The 21,555-nt window shown below is 36.5% G+C and overlaps 1 protein-coding gene across 2 annotated transcripts in view; it reads left to right on the top strand.

Annotated features, from left to right (window-relative positions):
* Nucleotides 1-21,555, top strand: part of LOC148064097 (retinal-specific phospholipid-transporting ATPase ABCA4-like) — a 54,144-nt gene that overhangs the window by 10,869 nt on the left and 21,720 nt on the right. For both annotated transcript variants that reach the window (XM_087810880.1, XM_087810879.1), the window contains 17 exons: nt 3,171-3,408; nt 4,609-4,748; nt 6,187-6,303; nt 6,365-6,562; nt 8,965-9,170; nt 10,504-10,680; nt 11,704-11,926; nt 12,000-12,221; nt 13,750-13,954; nt 14,733-14,819; nt 16,362-16,559; nt 16,617-16,794; nt 18,278-18,409; nt 19,700-19,839; nt 19,901-20,038; nt 20,810-20,991; nt 21,075-21,177. In XM_087810880.1, the coding sequence (XP_087667006.1) occupies nt 3,171-3,408; nt 4,609-4,748; nt 6,187-6,303; nt 6,365-6,562; nt 8,965-9,170; nt 10,504-10,680; nt 11,704-11,926; nt 12,000-12,221; nt 13,750-13,954; nt 14,733-14,819; nt 16,362-16,559; nt 16,617-16,794; nt 18,278-18,409; nt 19,700-19,839; nt 19,901-20,038; nt 20,810-20,991; nt 21,075-21,177 (2,884 nt within the window). The remainder of the gene's footprint in view (nt 1-3,170; nt 3,409-4,608; nt 4,749-6,186; nt 6,304-6,364; nt 6,563-8,964; nt 9,171-10,503; nt 10,681-11,703; nt 11,927-11,999; nt 12,222-13,749; nt 13,955-14,732; nt 14,820-16,361; nt 16,560-16,616; nt 16,795-18,277; nt 18,410-19,699; nt 19,840-19,900; nt 20,039-20,809; nt 20,992-21,074; nt 21,178-21,555) is intronic.

The raw sequence follows: 21,555 nt of genomic DNA on the forward strand, positions 1-21,555 counted from the left end.
TCCTCCTCCTCCTCCTCGGTCCTCCAGGATCAGAGGCTCCAGTATTTTTAGGCCTCAGGAAACTGGGCTTTTCCGCTGCTCGCTGTGAGGCGAGAGCGAAGCTTCAACAATGACGGTGGAATGTTTCCAACTTAAAAATGTGTTCTGGGGCGAGAGCGAGGGAGACTTCAGGGGAGGCTGGACTGAAAGTGATTCATCCACATACCATAATAGATCATCACTTGTGTTGATTCAAGATCAACTATTTAGCCTTTTTATCCAGATGGTCTGTTAGGATTTTATAACGTAATAATAATTATGCAACATTATTATGATTAGTTTAAGTGAAATAAACACAAAAAACTCACCTCATTTTTTAATATAACAACTTAAGAAATCTGAACAGACAGTGATAATCAAACACAGATAATAAATTTCACTCCAGGATCATAGATGGAGTTTATCATTGACATCAGAATATTGAATGGTTAACATTTCAAATGTTGTAAGCATTGAATTATGGTTCGAGTAATTGAATTATTTTATTATTATTATTATTATTATTATTATTATTATTATTATTATTATTTATTCTATTTTTATTATTATTATTTATATCATATTGTTTTCTATTTTGAAAAATTGAATTTATTTTTCTTTTAAAATCATTGAACTAAAAACCAAAGTTTAAAAATATATATTATTTATTGTATTTTTATTATATTGTTTTTATTTTTTTGAAAGATTCAATTCGTTTTTCTTTTAAAATCATTGAATTAAAAAACTTATATAATTTTAAAAATTATATTTTTTTTATCAATAAGACAATTTAATGATGATTTGGCAACAAGTACATTTTTGATTACATTTTTTTATTATTATTTATTCTATTTTTATTATTATTATATTGTTTTTTATTTTTAAATATTAAATTCGTTTTTCTTTTAAAACCATTGAATAATAAAAAAAAGGTACATTTTTGCCCAAAGAAATCTTCTATCTATACATAAATAATTGAATTAAGAAACTTTGTGTGAAGAAAAAAAATCATCAATTATCAATTATTCAACATTTTTATTTTTTAATTGAATTATTTAATAAAAACAAATAAAACCGTTCGATATAGAAACTATTGGATTAACTTAAAAAAAAAAAAGGTTTAAACGTTTGAAATGTTGTAAATCACATTATTTATAATGTTACTGATATACTTCCATATTTATTCCTATTTATACATATTTTGACTTTTTATTTTAGTTTAAATGAGGAAAAAAAACCTACATTATTTTTTTAAACCTAATAAGTTTAAGAAAAAAACTTTTAATTTGTGGCTATCTTCCCCGTCTTGACCTCAACATTCCAGTGACCCCCCCCCCCTCACCTCCTCAGTGTTTTTCTGCACGTTCACTGTAGACCTGCTGTCACCGTGAGGGTAGCGAGCGAGAGGACGCGTCCTTTAGGTGAGACGAGGGCGGGGACAGGATGGCGAGACGAGAGCGTAGACGCCGCATATTTCTGCTTCCTCTTGAAGTCATTGTCAGTCTGTGAGTCAGTTATGTCAGACAGGAAGTGACATCGTCGCATTCCTACCTGGACGTAGGTCTGAGTAATACAATTAAATCTCAGATTCTTCACATGTTTTAAGTGAACAATAAATACAAATAAGAGATATTTTATTTTCATAAAAAGACCAATTTACCTTTTGTAAGTAAATCACCGGAGCTGTGTTTCAAATTGCATACTTGTGTACTTAAACTTAGTATTTTAAGTGCACAAGTGCGTCTCAATTCTAAGTATGCGAAATGTAGTGCTCCATGCACACTAAATTGACACTAAGACACCCACAAAACTGAGTATGGATTGATGGACACTTTCTACCCTAAACATCCGCCATCTTAGTGACGTTGTAAACAGAAGTTACGTCATATATATATATATATATATATATATATATATATATATATATATATATGGTTGAATTGAACATTTAAAATGTTTTAGCATTGAATTATGTTTCGAGTAATTTAATTATTTAATTATTATTATTATTATTATTATAATTATATATATATATATATATATTGGTGTATATTTGGTTTCTCATATTTCTTGATCCAAACCAAACGTGCTGCCAGCAGGTGGCGATAGTGTTCCTACAGCTGGTTGAAATCAGCGTTAAATAGTAGTAGAAGAAGAAGCTGTCGCGTCATTTCCTGTTAGTGTGTAGCAGCAGAGTTTGATTTGAGACATACTATCTGTGGAGGATTAGTTACTAGTTAGTACGTACATTATCCTGATGCATACTAACTTTAAGTGCACTAAGAGAAGTATGTGATTTGAGACACAGTACTGCTCTTCAAATATTTAAAAAAAACACCATTTGTTGTTACATCCACGTTGAAATCTGACATAAGTATCTTTTAATGAACAAAAATTACATTTTCTATCTTCAAACTATTCCACATTTTATACATGTATAAACATATTGTTATACAGTTATTCCATCTCGCTAAATAGTATAGTATTAGGCAAAAACTTTGATCTGAAAAAGCACATCCAAAGATCTGATGTTCCCACTTCAAGTTTAAGTTGCACAATGTTTAAACAATGTTGCCTATAATTCATTTATATTTTCTTTACTTATCTTTATATATATTTAGATAGATGGAACCAGCGAGAATTTTGAGAAGCTCTAGTAGAAGAACTCACATTTCTCCGATCCTTTAAAACTCTTCACTGGCTTCCAGTTTCTTTCAGGATCAACTTTAAAATCCTGGTTCTTACTTTCAGATCTATTCATGGTCAGACCTTCCATCAGTGATCTGATCCAGACTTACACCCCAGCTCGGGCTCTGAGGTCTGTGGATCAGAATCTACTTATGGTTCCTGAACTTCAGGACCAGAGGAGAGAAATCCTTCCAGACTGTTGCTCCTAAGCTTTGGAACGATCTCTGTGTTTGATGATCTACTGACTCCTTCAAGAAACATCTGAAGACGTTTCTATTTGTTCAGGCTTTTCCTTGATTTTCTGGAACTCCTGTTGTGTTCTCAGTTTTTTCTTGACCTTTAAAGTATATACTTTACTGAATATTGTATTGATTGTTTAAGTGCTTTGTGACCCTGGTCTGGAAAAGCGCTTTATAAATACAAATTACTGACTTACGTGCCGATCACGACCGTGTGTCCCTCAGCTGATGCAGCAGGACAGCTCCCAGCAGCTGCTCAAGGCGGTCTCCTCTCTGTTCCGGGCCGGGGGTCCGTCCACCTTCAGCGGCCTGATGTCCACCGTCTCCGGCCTCTTCTGCGGGTACCCCGAGGGCTCGGGCTCTCGGGTCCTGTCCTTCAACTGGTACGAGGACAACAACTACAAGGTGTTCCTGGGAGTCAACGGGACCAAGAGCCGTAAATACGTCTACGACGACACAGCCAGTGAGTCTTGAGATCTTTTCATTTATTACTCCTTTTTTACCATTCATCTATAAATTGTAAAAGCGCTTCACGTTAAGGTGTTAAATAAATCTTCGATCACAAACCGAGATATATATCGACCAGGTTTAAACGCTCGGGAACTCAATAATACTTATTAAGGTAAAGTTAAATCAATGGAAACTTTAACCTCCATTCTGTTCTTCTGCTGGTGCGTTCAGGGACTCCTGTAAAAAATCGCATTTTTTAATTTGTTGTTTTTAACTAAATTCTATCATTAAAAAAACAACATAAGAAACTTGGTTACAAAGCTGTGGGATTATTAATATAGACCTTTTTTATTCTATTAGAATGCAGAGAAGAAAATGTACTAAAAGGTATTGAAATCCATTGAAACTTATATATAAGTTCATTTGATTTTAAATGTTCATTTGTATTAAAAAATATTTATTTTTATGAATAAGACAATTTAACAACAACATGGCCACAAGTTGTAAAATTTGGTTGACAAAAAATATATAATAAAAATCCAATTACTAAATACATGAAATATGATGTTTAAATGAACCAAACAAGCTTTAAATAAATGAATACAAACGATAAAAAATAAAGAAATAGGAGGATTCAAAATGGCTGAATTAACCTTTTTTTTTCTTCCAAGTTTCACTTAAAATAAATCAAGAAAAGAGCAATATTTTTACTTTTATTTTAACTATTTTTGGTGGCCTAGTTAAATCTGGTTTGATCAAAGTAAATTAACTTTTAAAAAAATATATATATTAATTATAAGTTATCATGTGATAATATGTGATGAAGTTTATATTTTTTATTCTATAGAAAATATAATAAAGATTGTTTTTGTCGTACAAAATCATTTAAAAATGGTATCAAACAAATAAGCTGTTTTAATTTAAATTGCAAGTTAGATATTGACAGAAAAACGTATTTGTGTTATTTAAAAAACTTAATTCGATTACCAAAAACATAATAAAGTATCAACCCTGCAGCAGAATTTTGAAACCATAAAGACGTTCATCACGAGATCATCGATTCTGTCGGAACATCAGTTCACGACTGAGACGCCCGAGAGCGAGGATGACGGACGGACGCCATAAAAACGTCAAAGAAAAGCATAAATTGACGAGAGTCTGGCAGGATTTCATCTACATCTGGGTCACGACGTGTGTTTTCTTCGACCCGCAGCTCCTTTCTGCAACTCCCTGATGGAGACCCTGGAGTCCAACCCCGTCACCAAAATCGTGTGGAATTCCGTCAAACCCCTGCTGATGGGAAAAATCCTCTTCACCCCCGACTCCCCCGCTGTCCGCAAGATATTAAAGAGTGTAAGAGACGGAGACCACCTCCCTCCCTCTCTCTCTCTCTCTCTCCCAATATATATCTGTGTCTCTCGACCACATCCTTGGGTTCACAAGAGGGTCTGATCTAAAACTGTTGGGGGCAGAGAAGCTCATTTTCCAGCTTGTCACAACTGTCACAACTGTCACAACTGTCACAACTGTCACAACTCATTTAGTGAGCGTCACACGATCAGTGTCGTGATGATGGTTTGGATAGAAATGAAGATGTAAACGCTTGTGTCTGGCAGACGAGTGGAATTATAATAATGATCTTTTTATTACTGAGTTATGTCCAGTCTAGAAATAATTGTTCCTGCCCAAGTCTATAATAAAGTATTAAAAACAATAAATTAACAAATTAAATAAAGTAGTAAAAAACAATAAAGTAACTCATTGAATAAAGTATTAAAAACAATAAATTAACTAATTGAATAAAGTATTAAAAACAATAAAATAACTCATTAAATAGAGTATTAAAAACAATAAATTAACTCATTAAATAGAGTATTAAAAACTAAAAATAACTCATTGAATAAAGTTTTAAATACAATCAATTAAATCATTAAATAAAGTATTAAAAACAATAAATGAACTCATTATATAAAGTAGTAAAAACAATAAATTAACTAATTAAATAAAAGTAGTAAAAACAATAAATGAACTCATTAAATAAATTATTAAAAACAATAAATTAACTGATTAAATAAAGTATTAAAAACAATAAATTAACTCATTGAATAAAGTATTAAAAACAATAAATTAACTCATTGAATAAAGTATTAAAAACAATAAATTAACTAATTAAATAAAAGTAGTAAAAACAATAAATGAACTCATTGAATAAAGTATTTAAAACAATAAATGAACTCATTAAATAAATTATTAAAAACAATAAATTAACTGATTAAATAAAGTATTAAAAACCATAAATTAACTAATTAAATCAAGTTTTAAATACAATCAATTAACTCTTAATAAATGCAAACAGAATTTAAAAAGTTTCAAAAACAACAAATCAACTCAAAAACTTAAATTAAGTTTTCCTCAAAAATGTTTTAAGATGTTTTTTTTTTAATATAAATCGACTAAATATAAGAAATGTACATTTTATTCTTTAGAAGCTTAAGTTTCAAGAAGACTATTTTAATAATTCAGTTATTTTAAAAGTTTGATTTAACATACGAATTTTGAATCTAAATGTTTTCATAATTCAATGTGAGACTTTCCAGACACAGAGAAATTGTTCAAATCTCTTCAAAAAATGACTAAAAAACGAAGATTCATACTTGTATGTCATGGAAACATGTGCATTTTTATTTATTTTTAATCATTTTATATTAATTTTGTCACATTTTTACTAGAATTGAGGCTGATTAATTGAAGATTTTAGTATATTTTGGATTGATGGTGGCTCCATGTTCAGGCCAACACCACGTTCGAGGAGCTGGAGAGGCTACAGAACATGGCTAAAGCCTGGGAAGAGATCGGACCTCAGCTCTGGACCTTCTTCCAGAGCAGCGTCCAGATGAACATGATCAGGGTACGAAACCACAACCTCCCGATCTTCGAAACGTCTGATCTCAAAGTCTTCCATTCCTCAGGACACGCTGGCGAACCCCACGGTGATGCACTTCCTGGACGAGAGTCTGCAGCAGACCGACTTCACCACCAAAGATCTTCTCAACTTCCTGCACAACGGCGCCCACGAGCAGAGGACCAGCGGCATGTCCGACTTTGACTGGAGGAACGTCTTCAACGCCACCGATCGACTCGTACGGACGTTCAACCAGTACGGAGAGGTACGGAGACCGTAGGGTCATGTGACCAGAGGGTCCTGTGACCTGATGTAGTGAAATGTTTGCTATCAAAGTTAACACATGTGGTAACATTGTTGGCCACAAGGGGGCTCCCTTGATGTGAAAAAATATTACATATAAAATGATGTTATAATATATTATTATTATATATTATATACTATTAATTCTATATCATTGTATTCAAATATTCTAACAATAAAGCATTAGAATAAATATAAGATAGTAATGCACTTCAAGAAACATCTTAAGACATTTTTATTTGAGCTTTTCCCTGATTTTCTGGGACTTATTTGTAAGTAAGTAAGTATATACTTTAAAGATCAAGACACATAAGACAAACACATTTTTATCCTGACATTTAAAGTATATATTTTGACTGTGTATTGTTTTTGTTTGTTGAAGCGCTTTGTGACCCTGGTCTACAAAGACGCTTTAGAAATGACTATTTCTTTCTTACTTCATCTTCAAATAATCTTTCCAATTTTCTTTTTTTTTTACATCAAAGAAATACTCAATACCTGTGTATAGATTCCTGCCACATTGAGTATTGGGGCCACTTAAAACATTTTTTATTTATTTACTATTACTAGATAAAAGCTGATTTATGATGATCATGACAAGATTAAAGTTGTATATGTTACGTAATATTTCTATTTTAAAGTAGTGTATATTACTTTTTTTTACGAGATGTAAATCTATTTGATTAGATTAGATTTTCCTTCATTAGTCCCACAAGGGGGAATCTCACGTTTATCAAGAGATAAGAGTCGTATATATTATGTTAAAAAGGAGATTTAAGTCGTTTATAGCATTTATTAAGATATTAAATGGTATTTTTTACACTTTTTACATGATTAAAGTTGTTTTTTTACTCTTATTACGATATTTCTTAATTACATTGAAATGACTAGCTTCTGTATTTATGAGATAAAAGTCGTATTACGTTAAAAATATTAAATTGGTTCATATTAAGTTTATCACAAGGTTAAAGTCCTATATATTCAATTTAAAAGCATTTTAAAGCTTTATAAAGTTTATTACAAGTGTAAAAATGTATCTTACATCTATTACGAGTTGTACACAATTCGTTTATTACAGGAATAAATGTGTATTTATTGTTTTACAACTAATTCAAACTCATATATATTGTTGAGATTAAAGTGGTATATATTACGTTTATTACAAGGTTAAAGTTGTATGTTTTTCAGTTATAACGATATTAAAGCGTATGGAAGTTTATTACAAGTGTAAAAACGTATTTTTTTTGTATTGTATGTATTTCATATTATATTTATTATTCATTATTACAGAATTAAAGGTGTATATATTACATTATAACAAGTTTGAATTGGTATATATCACAAGAATAAAGTCATATACAGTATATATATATATAACTGAGATTAAGGTGATGTATATTATGTTTATTACAAGGTTAAAGTCGTATATATTACTTTTATAACAAGATTAAAGTCGTATTGCATGATTAATGTAAGTTTTTTATTTACCCTAATACGTTGTAATATTGTAACGTACTGCGTTTTTAATCAAATCTATTCTTCACCGTTATCTTCTCTCGGTGTGACGACCCCTCACTACCATATATAATGTGGCCCCTGATGAAACTGTCCACTGCTGCTGCTGCACAAGCTTCAAATCAGTCTTTCTTCAAGGGGGGAGGTCCAGTCCACCCCCCCACCTTCTCTGAGCACCCATGATGAGTGTTGGTCCCACCAGGCCCGGCTGAAGGCGGTTCAAGTGGTCCAAGACAAACGCCTGCTCCTGCAGATAAAAGAGGGCAAATCACTCCATCCTTCACACCTTCCATCTCCGGGGGGGTCGTCTCAGAGACGTGCTGCTATCGGCGCATCTCAATCTGGTCTTTGTCTCCCACGTTCAACTCCGGGGGCCCCTTGGAGCCCCTCGCAACAAACCCCGGCCATTTGGTTTAATTAGATATAGCTGTCATCCGCCCGTCCTCTCATCTGAGAGCCGCCGCTGATGGATCCTCTGTCCGGCCCCGACCCGGTTCTCACACTGGAGGGTCTTCTGTGAGGGTCTCTGTGTGAAGTTAAAAGAAAAAAAAGCTCGGTTGTTTGTCTCTGATGGTCGTCTGGGTTCTGTCCTGTCATGTGAAAGCATTGGACACGGTGTGTGTGTGTGTGTGTGTGTGTGTGAGCTTCACGGGGTAATTCCACTTTTTTCATAGAGAAACTGTCAAATAAACATGCTTTTCTTTTATCTTTGACCAGCAGTGAAGGTCTGTTGAGGCTTCATGATACACTGTCCTTACTTTCAAAGGCCACTAGATGGCACTAAAGATCCTCTTTTATCATCGTTCTGGTCGGCGTCTCTCACGATGTCCTCTCCTCCTCCTCCTGCAGTGCGTGAACCTGGACAAGTTCTCGGCCCACACGGACGAGTCCCAGATGATCCACCAGGCTCTGCACCTGCTGGAGGACAACAAGTTCTGGGCGGGCGTGGTGTTCGTGGACATGTACCCCTGGACCACCAGCGTCCCCGCGCACGTCAAGTACAAGATCCGCATGGACATCGACGCCGTGGAGCGAACCAACAAGATCAAGGACAGGTGAGTGTTAAAGAGTTGTTGTTAAAGTAGTTGTTAAATCACAGTGAAGCCTTATATTTACGAATACCGTATGTTTCAGACTAAAAGGTAGACTTAAAATCCTTTAGTTCTCTCAAAAACGTATTAATCCATGAGGTTTAATAGTATTACTCCTTGAGGTTCTGTAGTAATACCCCACGAACCTCCGTGGTTTTACTACAAAAGGCTCTGTAGTATTACTCCACGAGCCTCTGTGGTATTACTACAGATCATTCCACAGTATTCCTTTGCGCGGTTCCGTAGTATTACACTGTGAGGTTCCGTAGTATAACTCCACAAGGTCCAGTAGTATCAATCTGCTGGGCTCCATAGTATTACTTTGCAAGGTTCCTTAATATTACACTGTGAGGCTCCTTAGTATTACTCTGCGTGTTCCATGAGTATTACTCCAAGAAGCTACGTAGTATTACTTCGCAAGGTTCCGTAGTATTACAATGCAAGGTTCTGATTCCAAAGTATTACTCCTTGAGCCTCCGTAGTATTACTACAGAAGGCATCATAGTATTACTCCACAAGGTTCCATAGTCCAAGGGGTTCAGTAGTATTACTCTGTGAGGTTCTGTAGTTGTAATCCGCAAGGTTCTGTAGTATTACTCTGCAAGCTTCTGTATTATTACTCAATGAGGTTCTGTAGTATTACTCAGCGAGGTTCTATAGTATTACTCCGCAAGGTTCTGTAGTATAACTCTGCGAGGTTCTGTAGTTTTACTCCGCAAGTTTCTGTAGTATTATTCCGTGAGGTTCTGTTGTATTACTAAGCAAGGTTCTGTAGTATTACTCCACAAGGTTCTCTAGTATTACTCCACAAGGTTCTCTAGTATTACTCCACAAGGTTCTGTATTATTACTTTGCAATGTTCCGTAGTATTACTCCACGAGGATCTGTAGTATTACTCCACAAGGTTCTCTAGTATTACTCCACAAGGTTCTGTATTATTACTTTGCAATGTTCTGTAGTATTACTCCACGAGGATCTGTAGTATTACTCAGCGAGGTTCTGTAGTATTACTCCGCAAGGTTCTGTAGTATTACTCTGCAAGTTTCTGTAGTATTACTCTGCAAGTTTCTGTAGTATTATTCCGTGAGGTTCTGTTGTATTACTACGCGAGGTTCTGTAGTATTAATCCACAAGGTTCTCTAGTATTACTCCACAAGGTTCTGTAGTATTACTCAATGAGGATCTGTATTATTATACCGCAAGGTTCTGTAATATTACTCTGCGAGATTGCGTAGTAATTCAGTAGTTTATCCAGGAAGTCATGTTTCTGGTGTGTTTAACTAGTATTTGTGTCCAGGTACTGGGACCCCGGACCCCGGGCGGACCCCATGGAGGACCAGAGGTACATTTGGGGAGGCTTTGCTTACCTGCAGGACATGATCGAACACGGGATCATCAAGCTGCACACCGGCAACGACTGGCCACTAGGGGTCTACGTCCAGCAGATGCCGTACCCTTGTTACGTGGACGACCTGTGAGTGTAAATCAAGTCAGGGGTCTGGAACCTTTTGTTTGACGGTGCATGAAAACTACATGTTGATAAGAGTCACAGGCTAATGTTAGTTCAGAGGAAATTCCATCTTTGTTCAAAACTAAATACTTTATTACACAATAATAATGAATATTTAATAACCTTCTCCACAGAGCAGATTCATTAATTTTGATCATCCCGTAACACAGAAGATTACTTCCACTGAAATCACAAAATTGTTTTAAAACATTCAATGTTTTCCTAAAAATATCTTAATTTGATATTAGAAATGATACATTTTTTAATTTTACGAGTTTAAAATTCCCTCCATAATGACTGCAGCTAGCAGTGTTAGCAACTAGCTAGGCTAGCATGCTATGTGTTCACTTTTAAGAGTTCATTTTATTTATATATACATAAAATACCGTAGAGTATCATAAGCATATTTTAACATTTTAATAGGTTTGGTTTAAATACTATGTATTGTAATTTCTGGAAATGTAGAATTTTTTTAAGTTGTACAATCATTTTATTTCAAGATCAAAGTCGTGTTATTTACATTATTATATTATATATATATAATACTTTAAAACATATACTTTATTGAATATTGTTTTGATTGTTTAAGTGCTTTGTGTGCTTTGGTCTGGAAAAGCGCTATATTTATAAAAATTACTTACTTACTTACTTACTTATATAACGTTTATTTGGGGATTCAAGTCGTATACATTACATTAATTTAAAGATTAAAGTTGTGTATATTTATTAATACATTTAAGTTCCTTTATTGGGTTTATTGCAAGATTAAATTCTTATATTGTGTTTATTACAAGATTTAAGTCAAATATATAACATTTATTAGGATATGAGATTGTTTGAAATAGTTTATATTCTTATTAAAAATGACAAAAAAGTAAAGATTTACATTTATAATGGCATTTAAAATATGTACTTCATGACACTTCATTTAAAACATTATTTTACGTAAAATTAAATGATCCACTGGATCTTCTCTTTGGTTTCCAGCTTCATGATCACGCTGAACAGATGTTTCCCGATGTTCATGGTGCTGGCCTGGATCTACTCCGTGTCCATGACGGTGAAGAGCATCGTGCTGGAGAAGGAGCTGCGGCTCAAGGAGACCCTGAAGGCCATGGGGGTGAACAACGGCGTGATCTGGTGGACGTGGTTCATCGACAGCCTGGTCATGATGACGGCCAGCACTGCCCTGCTCACCTTCATCATCATGGTGAGAGAGCTCTGGCGCCCTCTGCTGGATCTATTTACACAAATGTAACTCCTTTTTTCTGTCAATCACGCAGGGAGGGAAGGTGCTGAACTACAGCGACCCCGTCCTGGTCTTCTTCTTCCTGCTGACCTTCACCGTGTGCACCATCATGCAGTGCTTCCTCATGAGCGTCTTCTTCAACAAGGCCAACCTGGCGGCCGCCTGCAGCGGCATCATCTACTTCACCCTCTACCTGCCCCACATCCTCTGCTCCGCCTGGCAGGACCGCATCACCACCAACATCAAGCTGGCCGCAGTACGTCACCGACCTTTGACCTTTAAGAAGACAGGGTTCCTGTGGATTGTGTGGCTTTTAAAATGTCACCAATTTACAAAAATATATCTTTGTTTTTTAACTTAAAACCCATAAAAAAAAAAAAAAATTAGCAGGCAGAGATGTTGAAGTGACCTGAACATAACACATTTTGTCACACACACACACACACACAAAAGAAACCACTCACACATAAACACACAGACACACACATGAACCAAAACACACAGAGGCAAACTATCAAACACACACACAGCTAAACATATAAGCAAATGTTCAGAGAAAAAATAATCACACATAAAACACACAAACAGTTATACATAAAACACACAAACAGTTATACATAAACACACAAACAGTTATACATAAACACACAGACACACAAACAGTCACACATAAACAGACAAAGACACAAACAGTTATACATAAAGACACAGTCAAAAACATACAGAAACACAAACACACAGAACAGTCGCACATTAACACAAAAGACACGCACAGAAGCAAACACACACATAAACACACACACAAATTAACCAAAACACACAGATGCAAACTATGAAACACACACACAGCTAAACATACAAGCACATGTTCAGAGAAAAAATAACCACACATAAAACACACAAACAGTTATACATAAACACACAAACAGTCTCACTTAAAGACACCGACACACAGACAGTCACACATAAAAACACAGACACACAGACACACAGACACAAAGACAGTCACACATGAACATACATACAAACAGTCATACATAAACACACAGACACACAAACAGTCCTACATAAACACACAGACACACAAACAGTCCTACATAAACACACAGACACACAACCAGTCCTACATAAACACACAGACACACAAACAGTCCTACATAAACACACAGACACACAAACAGTCCTACATAAACATACAGACACAAAGACAGTCACACATAAACATACAGACAAACAGTCCTACATAAACACACAGACACAAAGACAGTCACACATAAACATACAGACAAACAGTCCTACATAAACACACAGACACACACAAACACAGAAAAAGTCACACACATACATACACAAAACACACAGAAACAAACACTCACACACAAAAACAGTCACATATCGAACACACAGTAACAGTCGCATATTTACACATAGATATACACAAAAGCGCAGACACACACAGAAGCACCAACACATACATAAAACAGTCACACATAAACAGGTAGACAAAGACGAACACACATAAACACAAACACAAAGACACTCATACATAAAAACACGTTTTATAATATTATTTCTATAATATATTTTATTCATTTAATTTTTCTATCATTTGTGTTTGGCGCCCCCTAGTTCTTTTTTGGATAACTGCAGATATCCTGAGTGCTACCGTAATGACAGTTATACGAGCGCATCACTCAAATCCTCTGCTTTCAAGTGATGTTTCTCTAGATTTATGGATTAAATTTGTATCTTTTATAGTATTATTATTATTATTTCGTCCGCAGAGCCTCTTGTCTCCGGTGGCCTTCGGCTTCGGGACGGAGTACCTGTCCAGGTACGAGGAGCAGGGCCTGGGTCTGCAGTGGAACAACATCGGGACCAGTCCGCTGGAGAAGGACTCGTACTCCTTCCTCACCTCCATCCTCATGATGGTGGTGGACGCGCTGCTGTACGGCCTCCTGGCCTGGTACCTGGACAACGTCTTCCCAGGTGCGCCGTCCGATCCGAGCACATCTGATAAAGACATGTCTCTAGTTCAACACTGAAGAAAACTGACCAGAAACTGTTTCCTTCAACTGAGAAAAATCTCTAAACTTAGGAAAATGTTCTCACAACATGATCTGGAGCTTGCAATCCATGCGTTTGTTTCTTCTCGTCTGGACTATTGTAACAGTTTATTTTCATGTCTTAACAAGAAGGATCTGTCTCGCCTGCAGTTCATACAAAACTCTGCAGCCAGAATTCTGACCCGCTCTAGTAGAAGAACTTACATTTCTACGGTCCTTAAAACTCTTCACTGGCTGCTCTTTCAGGATCAACTTTTAAAATTCTGGTTCTTACTTTCAGATCTATTCATGGTCAGACCTTCCATCAGTGATCTGATCCAGACTTACACCCCAGCTCGGGCTCTGAGGTCTGTGGATCAGAATCTACTGATGGTTCCTGAACACGGTTCAGGACCAGAGGAGAGAAATCCTTCCAGACTGTTGCTCCTAAGCTTTGGAACGATCTCTGTGTTTGATGATCTACTGACTCCTTCAAGAAACATCTTAAGACGTTCTTATTTGTTCAGGCTTTTCCTTGTTTTTCTGGAACTCCTGTTGTGTTCTCAGTTTTATCTTGACCTTTAAACTATACACTTTATTGAATATTGTTTTGATTGTTTAAGCGCTTTGTGACCCTGGTCTGAAAAAGCGCTATATAAATAAAAATGACTTACTTACTTACTTACTTACTTACCTGATCTCATGGCGCTCTCCTTCCACAGGTCAGTACGGCATCGGACGACCCTTCTACTTCCCGCTGCAGCCCTCCTACTGGCAGAGCTCTGCAGGTGCAGGAGCCGGCGCTGAAGGTGAGGGATCTACTCCAGGAGCAAATGTCACTTTAATCAAAGTGTCTGCTTTGACCTTATCAGCTGATCGAGGAGATGTTGCTCTAAAGGTCGGAGGGAGAATTAGCTGATTCTGCTCTGAGGCTCCAGCTGAGCTTCATCAGCAAAAATAAACACATCAGTAAATTTAGTCATTATTTAATTTTTGAACATGTAATTTTATTCAATTATATTAAATAAAAAGTCAGTCATATGTTAATTTTTATTTGATTGTTATAGAATGTTGTATTTTGATTTTTTATGATTCTCCAAAACACAGACTGAGACACACACACTCACGAACATAAACAACAAACACAAATAAATATACACATTAAAACACAAGCAGAAATATACACAGACACACAGAAATGAATGGTTCAGAAAAAAAAAGACACAAAGACAGACAAAAACAAAACAGAAGAGACACAAAAATGAGCACAGGCGAGCCTTAAAACACACACACACTCTCACAAACATAAACAAAAACACAGAAACATATACACAATAAAACACGGGCATAAATAAGCATAGACACACACACAGAAACAAATAGTCAGAAACAAACTCACACGAAAACAGACAAAAACAAAACAGAAGAGACACACAAATGAACACAGACAAGCCTAAAAAAAACTGACACACACTCACAAACATAAACAAAAAACACAAATAAATATACACAATAAAACACAAGCAGAAATAAACACAGACACACACAGAAACAAATAGTCTGAAACTAACAGACACCAAAACAGACATAAACAAAACAGAAGAGAAACACAAATGAACACAAACAGGCCTAAAAAACAGACACAAACACACACACACACTCAAGAACATAAACAAAAAAAACAAACACAAATAAATATACACAATAAAACACAAGCAGAAATAAACAGACACAAACAGAAACAAATAGTCTGAAACAAACAGACACGAAAACAGACAAAAACAAAACGGAAGAGACACACAAATGAACACAGACAAGCCTAAAAAACAGACACAAACACACACTCTCGAACATAAACAAAAACCAAAAATACACACTAAAACACTAGCAGAAATAAACAAAGAATTGAATAGTCAGAAACAAACATGAAAACGGACAATAACACACACAGAGACACACAAATGAAATGAAAATGAGACAAGCCTTAAAACAGACACACAAGAACATAAAAACAAAAACACAAACACACATAGAAGGAAACACACACAGACACAATAACACACCCAAAAGACAGACGCACAAAAAAACATTCAGAAACAAACACACAAACCAAATAGGGCAAAAAACAAACAAGGAAACACACAATAATGATTTTTAGATACACAAATAAACATATAATTCATCAATAACGAATAAGGCCTTAATTGAAGAACAAAAACAATCTAAATTTAAATGAAATCATCTAAATCAAAAACATTTTTCAGTTGGATTCCGAAGGTAAAATCCAAGAAGAACTTCATCTCTGAGAGCAGAAGGCAGTGAAGTGTGACGTCTCGTCTTCTTCTCTGCAGATCCTGGGAAACCTGAAGCGGAGAAAGACGTGGAGAGCTGTGAGACCCCAGAGACTCCAGAGACGTCCACCTGTAACGGATCAGGGAGCAGATGCAAGCACCAGAACAAGAGGGAGCAGCTGGAGAGGAGGAAGGAGCTGCTGAGGAGGACGGAGGAGACGCCGGACCAGGAGGAGCAGAAGGAGGAGGAGGGAGCAGGTGAGGAAGTCAAGAAGTCCTGGACCGGTGTGTCTTCAAAACCATCTTCTGTCGTAGAGCCTCTGTTCTTCGAGCCGGACCCGCTCGGTCTGGGGTTGGGGGTTCAGATCCTGGATCTGGTGAAGGTGTTTGACAGAAGCTCTCGTCCTGCTGTCAACTGTCTCAGCATCAACTTCTATGAAGGACAGATCACCTCCTTCCTGGGTCACAACGGTGCTGGAAAAACTACCACCATGTGAGTTCTGCCCACGAGTCGCCCGTCTGCTGTCAAACTTTCTCTGTCGAAAACCTTTACGTTTTTAATGTGAGTTAAAACTTACATTTACACACATTTACAACACAGGGATTGATTATATTACTGTCTTTATTAGCAAGCAGAGAACTTAAAGTGACCTCAAAACAACACACACAAGCACATAAACACAAACACACACAAAAAATGAGACAGTCAAACATAAACACACGCAAGCAAAGACACACAAAACAAAATATTTAGAAGTAAAGACAAACAAAAATACATACAAAAAAAAGAAAGACACACTTCAACACAAATACACAAAACTAAACAGCTACACAAACAAACAAAAATGAAGACACAGACACTAAAACACACAAAACTAAACAGCTACAAAAGCACACACAAAAGGCCATAAAAAACACACTCATGAACACACAAACACACAGAAGCAATCAGACACACATAAACACACAGAAGCAAACAGTAACACATAAACACAAAGACACATAAAAAAATGAGACCGTCAAACATAAACACACGCAAGCAAAGACACACAAAACAAAATATTTAGAAGTAAAGACAAACAAAAATACACACAAAAAAGAAAGACAGACTTCAACACAAATACATAAAACTAAACAGCCACACAAACAAACAAAAATGAAGACACACACACTAAAACACACGAAACTAAACAGCTACAAAAGCACGCACAAAAGGCCATAAAAAACACACTCATGAACACACAAACACACAGAAGCAATCAGACACACAAACACACAGAAGCAAACAGTCACACATAAACACACAGAAGCAATCAGACGCACAAACACACAGAAGCAAACAGTAACACATAAACACAAAGACACATAAACACACAGAAACAATCAGACACACTAACATAGAAGCAAACAGTAACACATAAACACAAAGACACATAAACACACAGAAGCAATCAGACACACAAACACACAGAAGCAAACAGTCACACATAAACACACATAAGCAATCAGACGCACAAACACACAGAAGCAAACAGTAACACATAAACACAAAGACACAAACACACAGAAGTAAACAGTAACACATAAACACAAAGACACATAAACACACAGAAGCAAGCACTCAATAACACACAAATTAAGATTAACAAACGCATCAAAGCAAAGACAGAAACATACACAGAAACACACTGACTTACATAAACACAAATATACACAGAACACACAGTAGCAAACACAGTCAGTCATAAACACAAATGCAAACCCCCACTCACTTAAACACACACAACCACACTGACACACACACAATACAGTAGCAGACACAGACAGACACACTTAAACACACAAATGCAAACACCCACACACTCAGAAGCGAGACGCACAAACACAAACATGTCCAAACCTTTAATAACCACAGTGACTCAGTGACCACCAGGGGGCGCCTCTCATCTGACCTAACAAAAGGTGATCCTCTGCAGGTCCATCTTGACTGGTCTGTTCCCGCCCACGTCTGGAACCGCCTTCATCAACGGACGAGACATTCGCACAGACATGGACAACATCAGAGAGTCTCTGGGAATGTGTCCTCAGCACAACATCCTCTTCAACAAGTGAGTGTGAACACACCGTCTCTCAAGGTCATACAGACTTTATTAAAGGTCATACAGACTTTTTTTAAAGGTAATCCAGACTTTGTAAAGGTCATCCAGACTTAGTAAGGTCATCCAGACTTTATTAAAGGTCATACAGACTTTATTAAAGGTAATCCAGACTTTGTAAAGGTCATCCAGACTTTGTAAGGTCATCCAGACTTTATTAAAGGTCATACAGACTTTATTAAAGGTAATACAGACTTTGTAAAGGTCATCCAGACTTTGTAAGGTCATCCAGACTTTATTAAAGGTCATCCAGATTGTATTTACAGTTACGCAATCATACAGAAAAGAAGACACACACACACATTTTTGTTTTACAAATAACCTTTAGTTACTTACTTACTATTTAGAGGTCAAGGAGACTTTATTTAGAGGTCATGAAGACTTTATATAGAGGTCATTAATACTTTATATAGAGGTCATGAATACTTTATTTAGAGGTTATGAAGACTTTATTTAGAGGTCATGAAGACTCTATTGTGAGGTCATTAAGACTTTATTTAGAGGTCATGAAGACTTTATTTAGAGGTCATGAAGACTTTATTTAGAGGTCATGAATACTTTATATAGAGGTCATGAAGACTTTATTTAGAGGTCATGAATACTTTATTTAGAGGTCATGAAATATTTATTTAAAGGTCATGAAGACTTTATTTAGAGGTCATGAAGACTTTATTTAGAGGTCATGAATACTTTATTTAGAGGTCATGAAATATTTATTTAAAGGTCATGAAGACTTTATATAGAGGTCATGAAGACTTTATTTAGAGGTTGTGAATACTTTATTTAGAGGTCATGAAGACTTTATTTAGAGGTCATGAAGACTTTATTTAGAGGTCATGAATACTTTATTTAGAGGTCATGAAATATTTATATAAAGGTCATGAAGACTTTATTTAGAGGTCATGAAGACTTTATTTAGAGGTCATGAATACTTTATTTAGAGGTCATGAAATATTTATTTAAAGGTCATGAAGACTTTATTTAGAGGTCATGAAGACTTTATTTAGAGGTCATGAATACTTTATTTAGAGGTCATGAATACTTTATTTAGAGGTCATGAAATATTTATTTAAAGGTCATGAAGACTTTATTTAGAGGTCCTGAATACTTTATTTAGAGGTCATGAATACTTTATATAGAGGTAATGAAGACTTTATATAGAGGTCATGAAGACTTTAGAAAGGGGTCATGAAGGTTTTAATTAGAGGTCAACAGAATGATTTTGTCTCTCTTATCTCCCAGCCTCACAGTGGAGGAGCACATCCTCTTCTACTCACTCCTGAAAGGTCGCAGTCAAGAGGAGGCGGAGCTGGAGATGGAGGAGATGTTGATGGACCTGGGTCTCCCTCACAAGAGGAACGACGAAGCCCAGAACCTCTCAGGTGGACCAACACTTCATGTTCCAAAACGAGCCGAACCTCTTATACTCCACATATCCTGCAGGCGGCATGCAGAGGAAGCTGTCGGTTGCCATGGCGTTTGTCGGAGGGTCAAGGGTCGTGATCTTGGATGAGCCGACTTCAGGAGTGGACCCGTATTCCAGAAGATCCATCTGGGACCTTTTGTTGAAGTACAAACATGGTAACGAGAAAAAAGTTAGCATTGGTTTTAGCATTAGTGTTAGCATTAATGTTAGCATTAGTGTTAGCAATAGTGTTAGCATTAGTGTTAGCAATAGTGTTGGCATTGGTTTTAGCATTAGTGTTAGCATTGGTGTTAGCAATAGTGTTAGCAATAGTGTTAGCATTGGTTTTAGCATTGGTGTTAGCAATAGTGTTAGCATTGGTTTTTGCATTAGGGTTGGCATTAGTGTTAGCGTTAGTGTTAGCAATGGTGTTAGCATTAGCGGTAAAACTAACCATTAGCAGCAAAAAGCAAAGGATTAGCGTTCCCTCAGCAAGAAGAATTATATTCAAATGTACTATGAGAATACTTTTTTACTAAGAGTAAAGGTACATTTTATACCTAAATTGAAGTACTATAGTTGAATTATTTTTGAACACACGCAATATTTAAAAACAAACCCACATGTACACACTGACACAAACACACATGGAAATGCAAACACACACAGAAACATTGTGTGTCCAAACGTTGCGCACAGACACACACTGTTTATTTTTGACATACTATACTTTTAAATGGTACACTGATGTATACTTGTACTTATACTCAAGTATACTTTATGAAATTTACTTGAAGAATTATATATTACTCTTTTCGTTGAGTATACTTGAACATATACTTTTGTATGCTTCAAATTTAGTCAGAACAAGTATCAAATCATAATACTTTTACTACACTACAAGTACCTCAGTACTTCCTCACTCACTCAGCGGTTCTATCCCACAGGTCGGACCGTGATTCTGTCCACGCACCACATGGACGAGGCCGACCTGCTGAGCGACCGCATCGCCATCATCTCCAAAGGTCAGCTGCACTGCTGCGGCTCGCCGCTCTTCCTGAAGAACTGCTTCGGCGTGGGCTTCTACCTGACGCTGGTGCGCCGCATGAAGGATCTGAAGAAGAAGGAGGTGCAGCAACAACACACACACACACGTGCTGGTCGCACTATAGTTGAGGTTCGAGGTTCTAACGTTTTCTCGTCCCGCGTCAGAACGACTGCGATTGTGCGTCCGACTGTTCGTGCGCCTGCTCCATCTGCACCAAATACAAAGATCAGACGCACAATCAACCAAGTGCAGACAGAGTGATGGATGGTGAGTGGGAGGAGTCACACACACACACACACACACACACACACACACACACACACACACACACACACACACACACACACACGCAAACACACATTGAAAGAAACACCCACTCAAAGAAACACTCAAACAGGGAGACACAGTCACATACACACACTTATACACACAGCCAGATACACACAAAGATACACGGGAAACAAACACACAGACACACACCTACAGTAAGACACAAACAGAAAGGCAAACGCATAGAAAAAATACACAGTGACAGAGAAACTCACAAACACACACAGAGACACAAATACTGACACACACACACACTAATAAGCACATATAGAGACATTTCAGAGACACAAACAGATACACAAAGACATGCAAACA

This window comes from Callionymus lyra, chromosome 16 (genome assembly GCF_982586985.1).
Source record: "Callionymus lyra chromosome 16, fCalLyr1.hap1.1, whole genome shotgun sequence".
Lineage (NCBI taxonomy): Eukaryota > Metazoa > Chordata > Actinopteri > Syngnathiformes > Callionymidae > Callionymus > Callionymus lyra.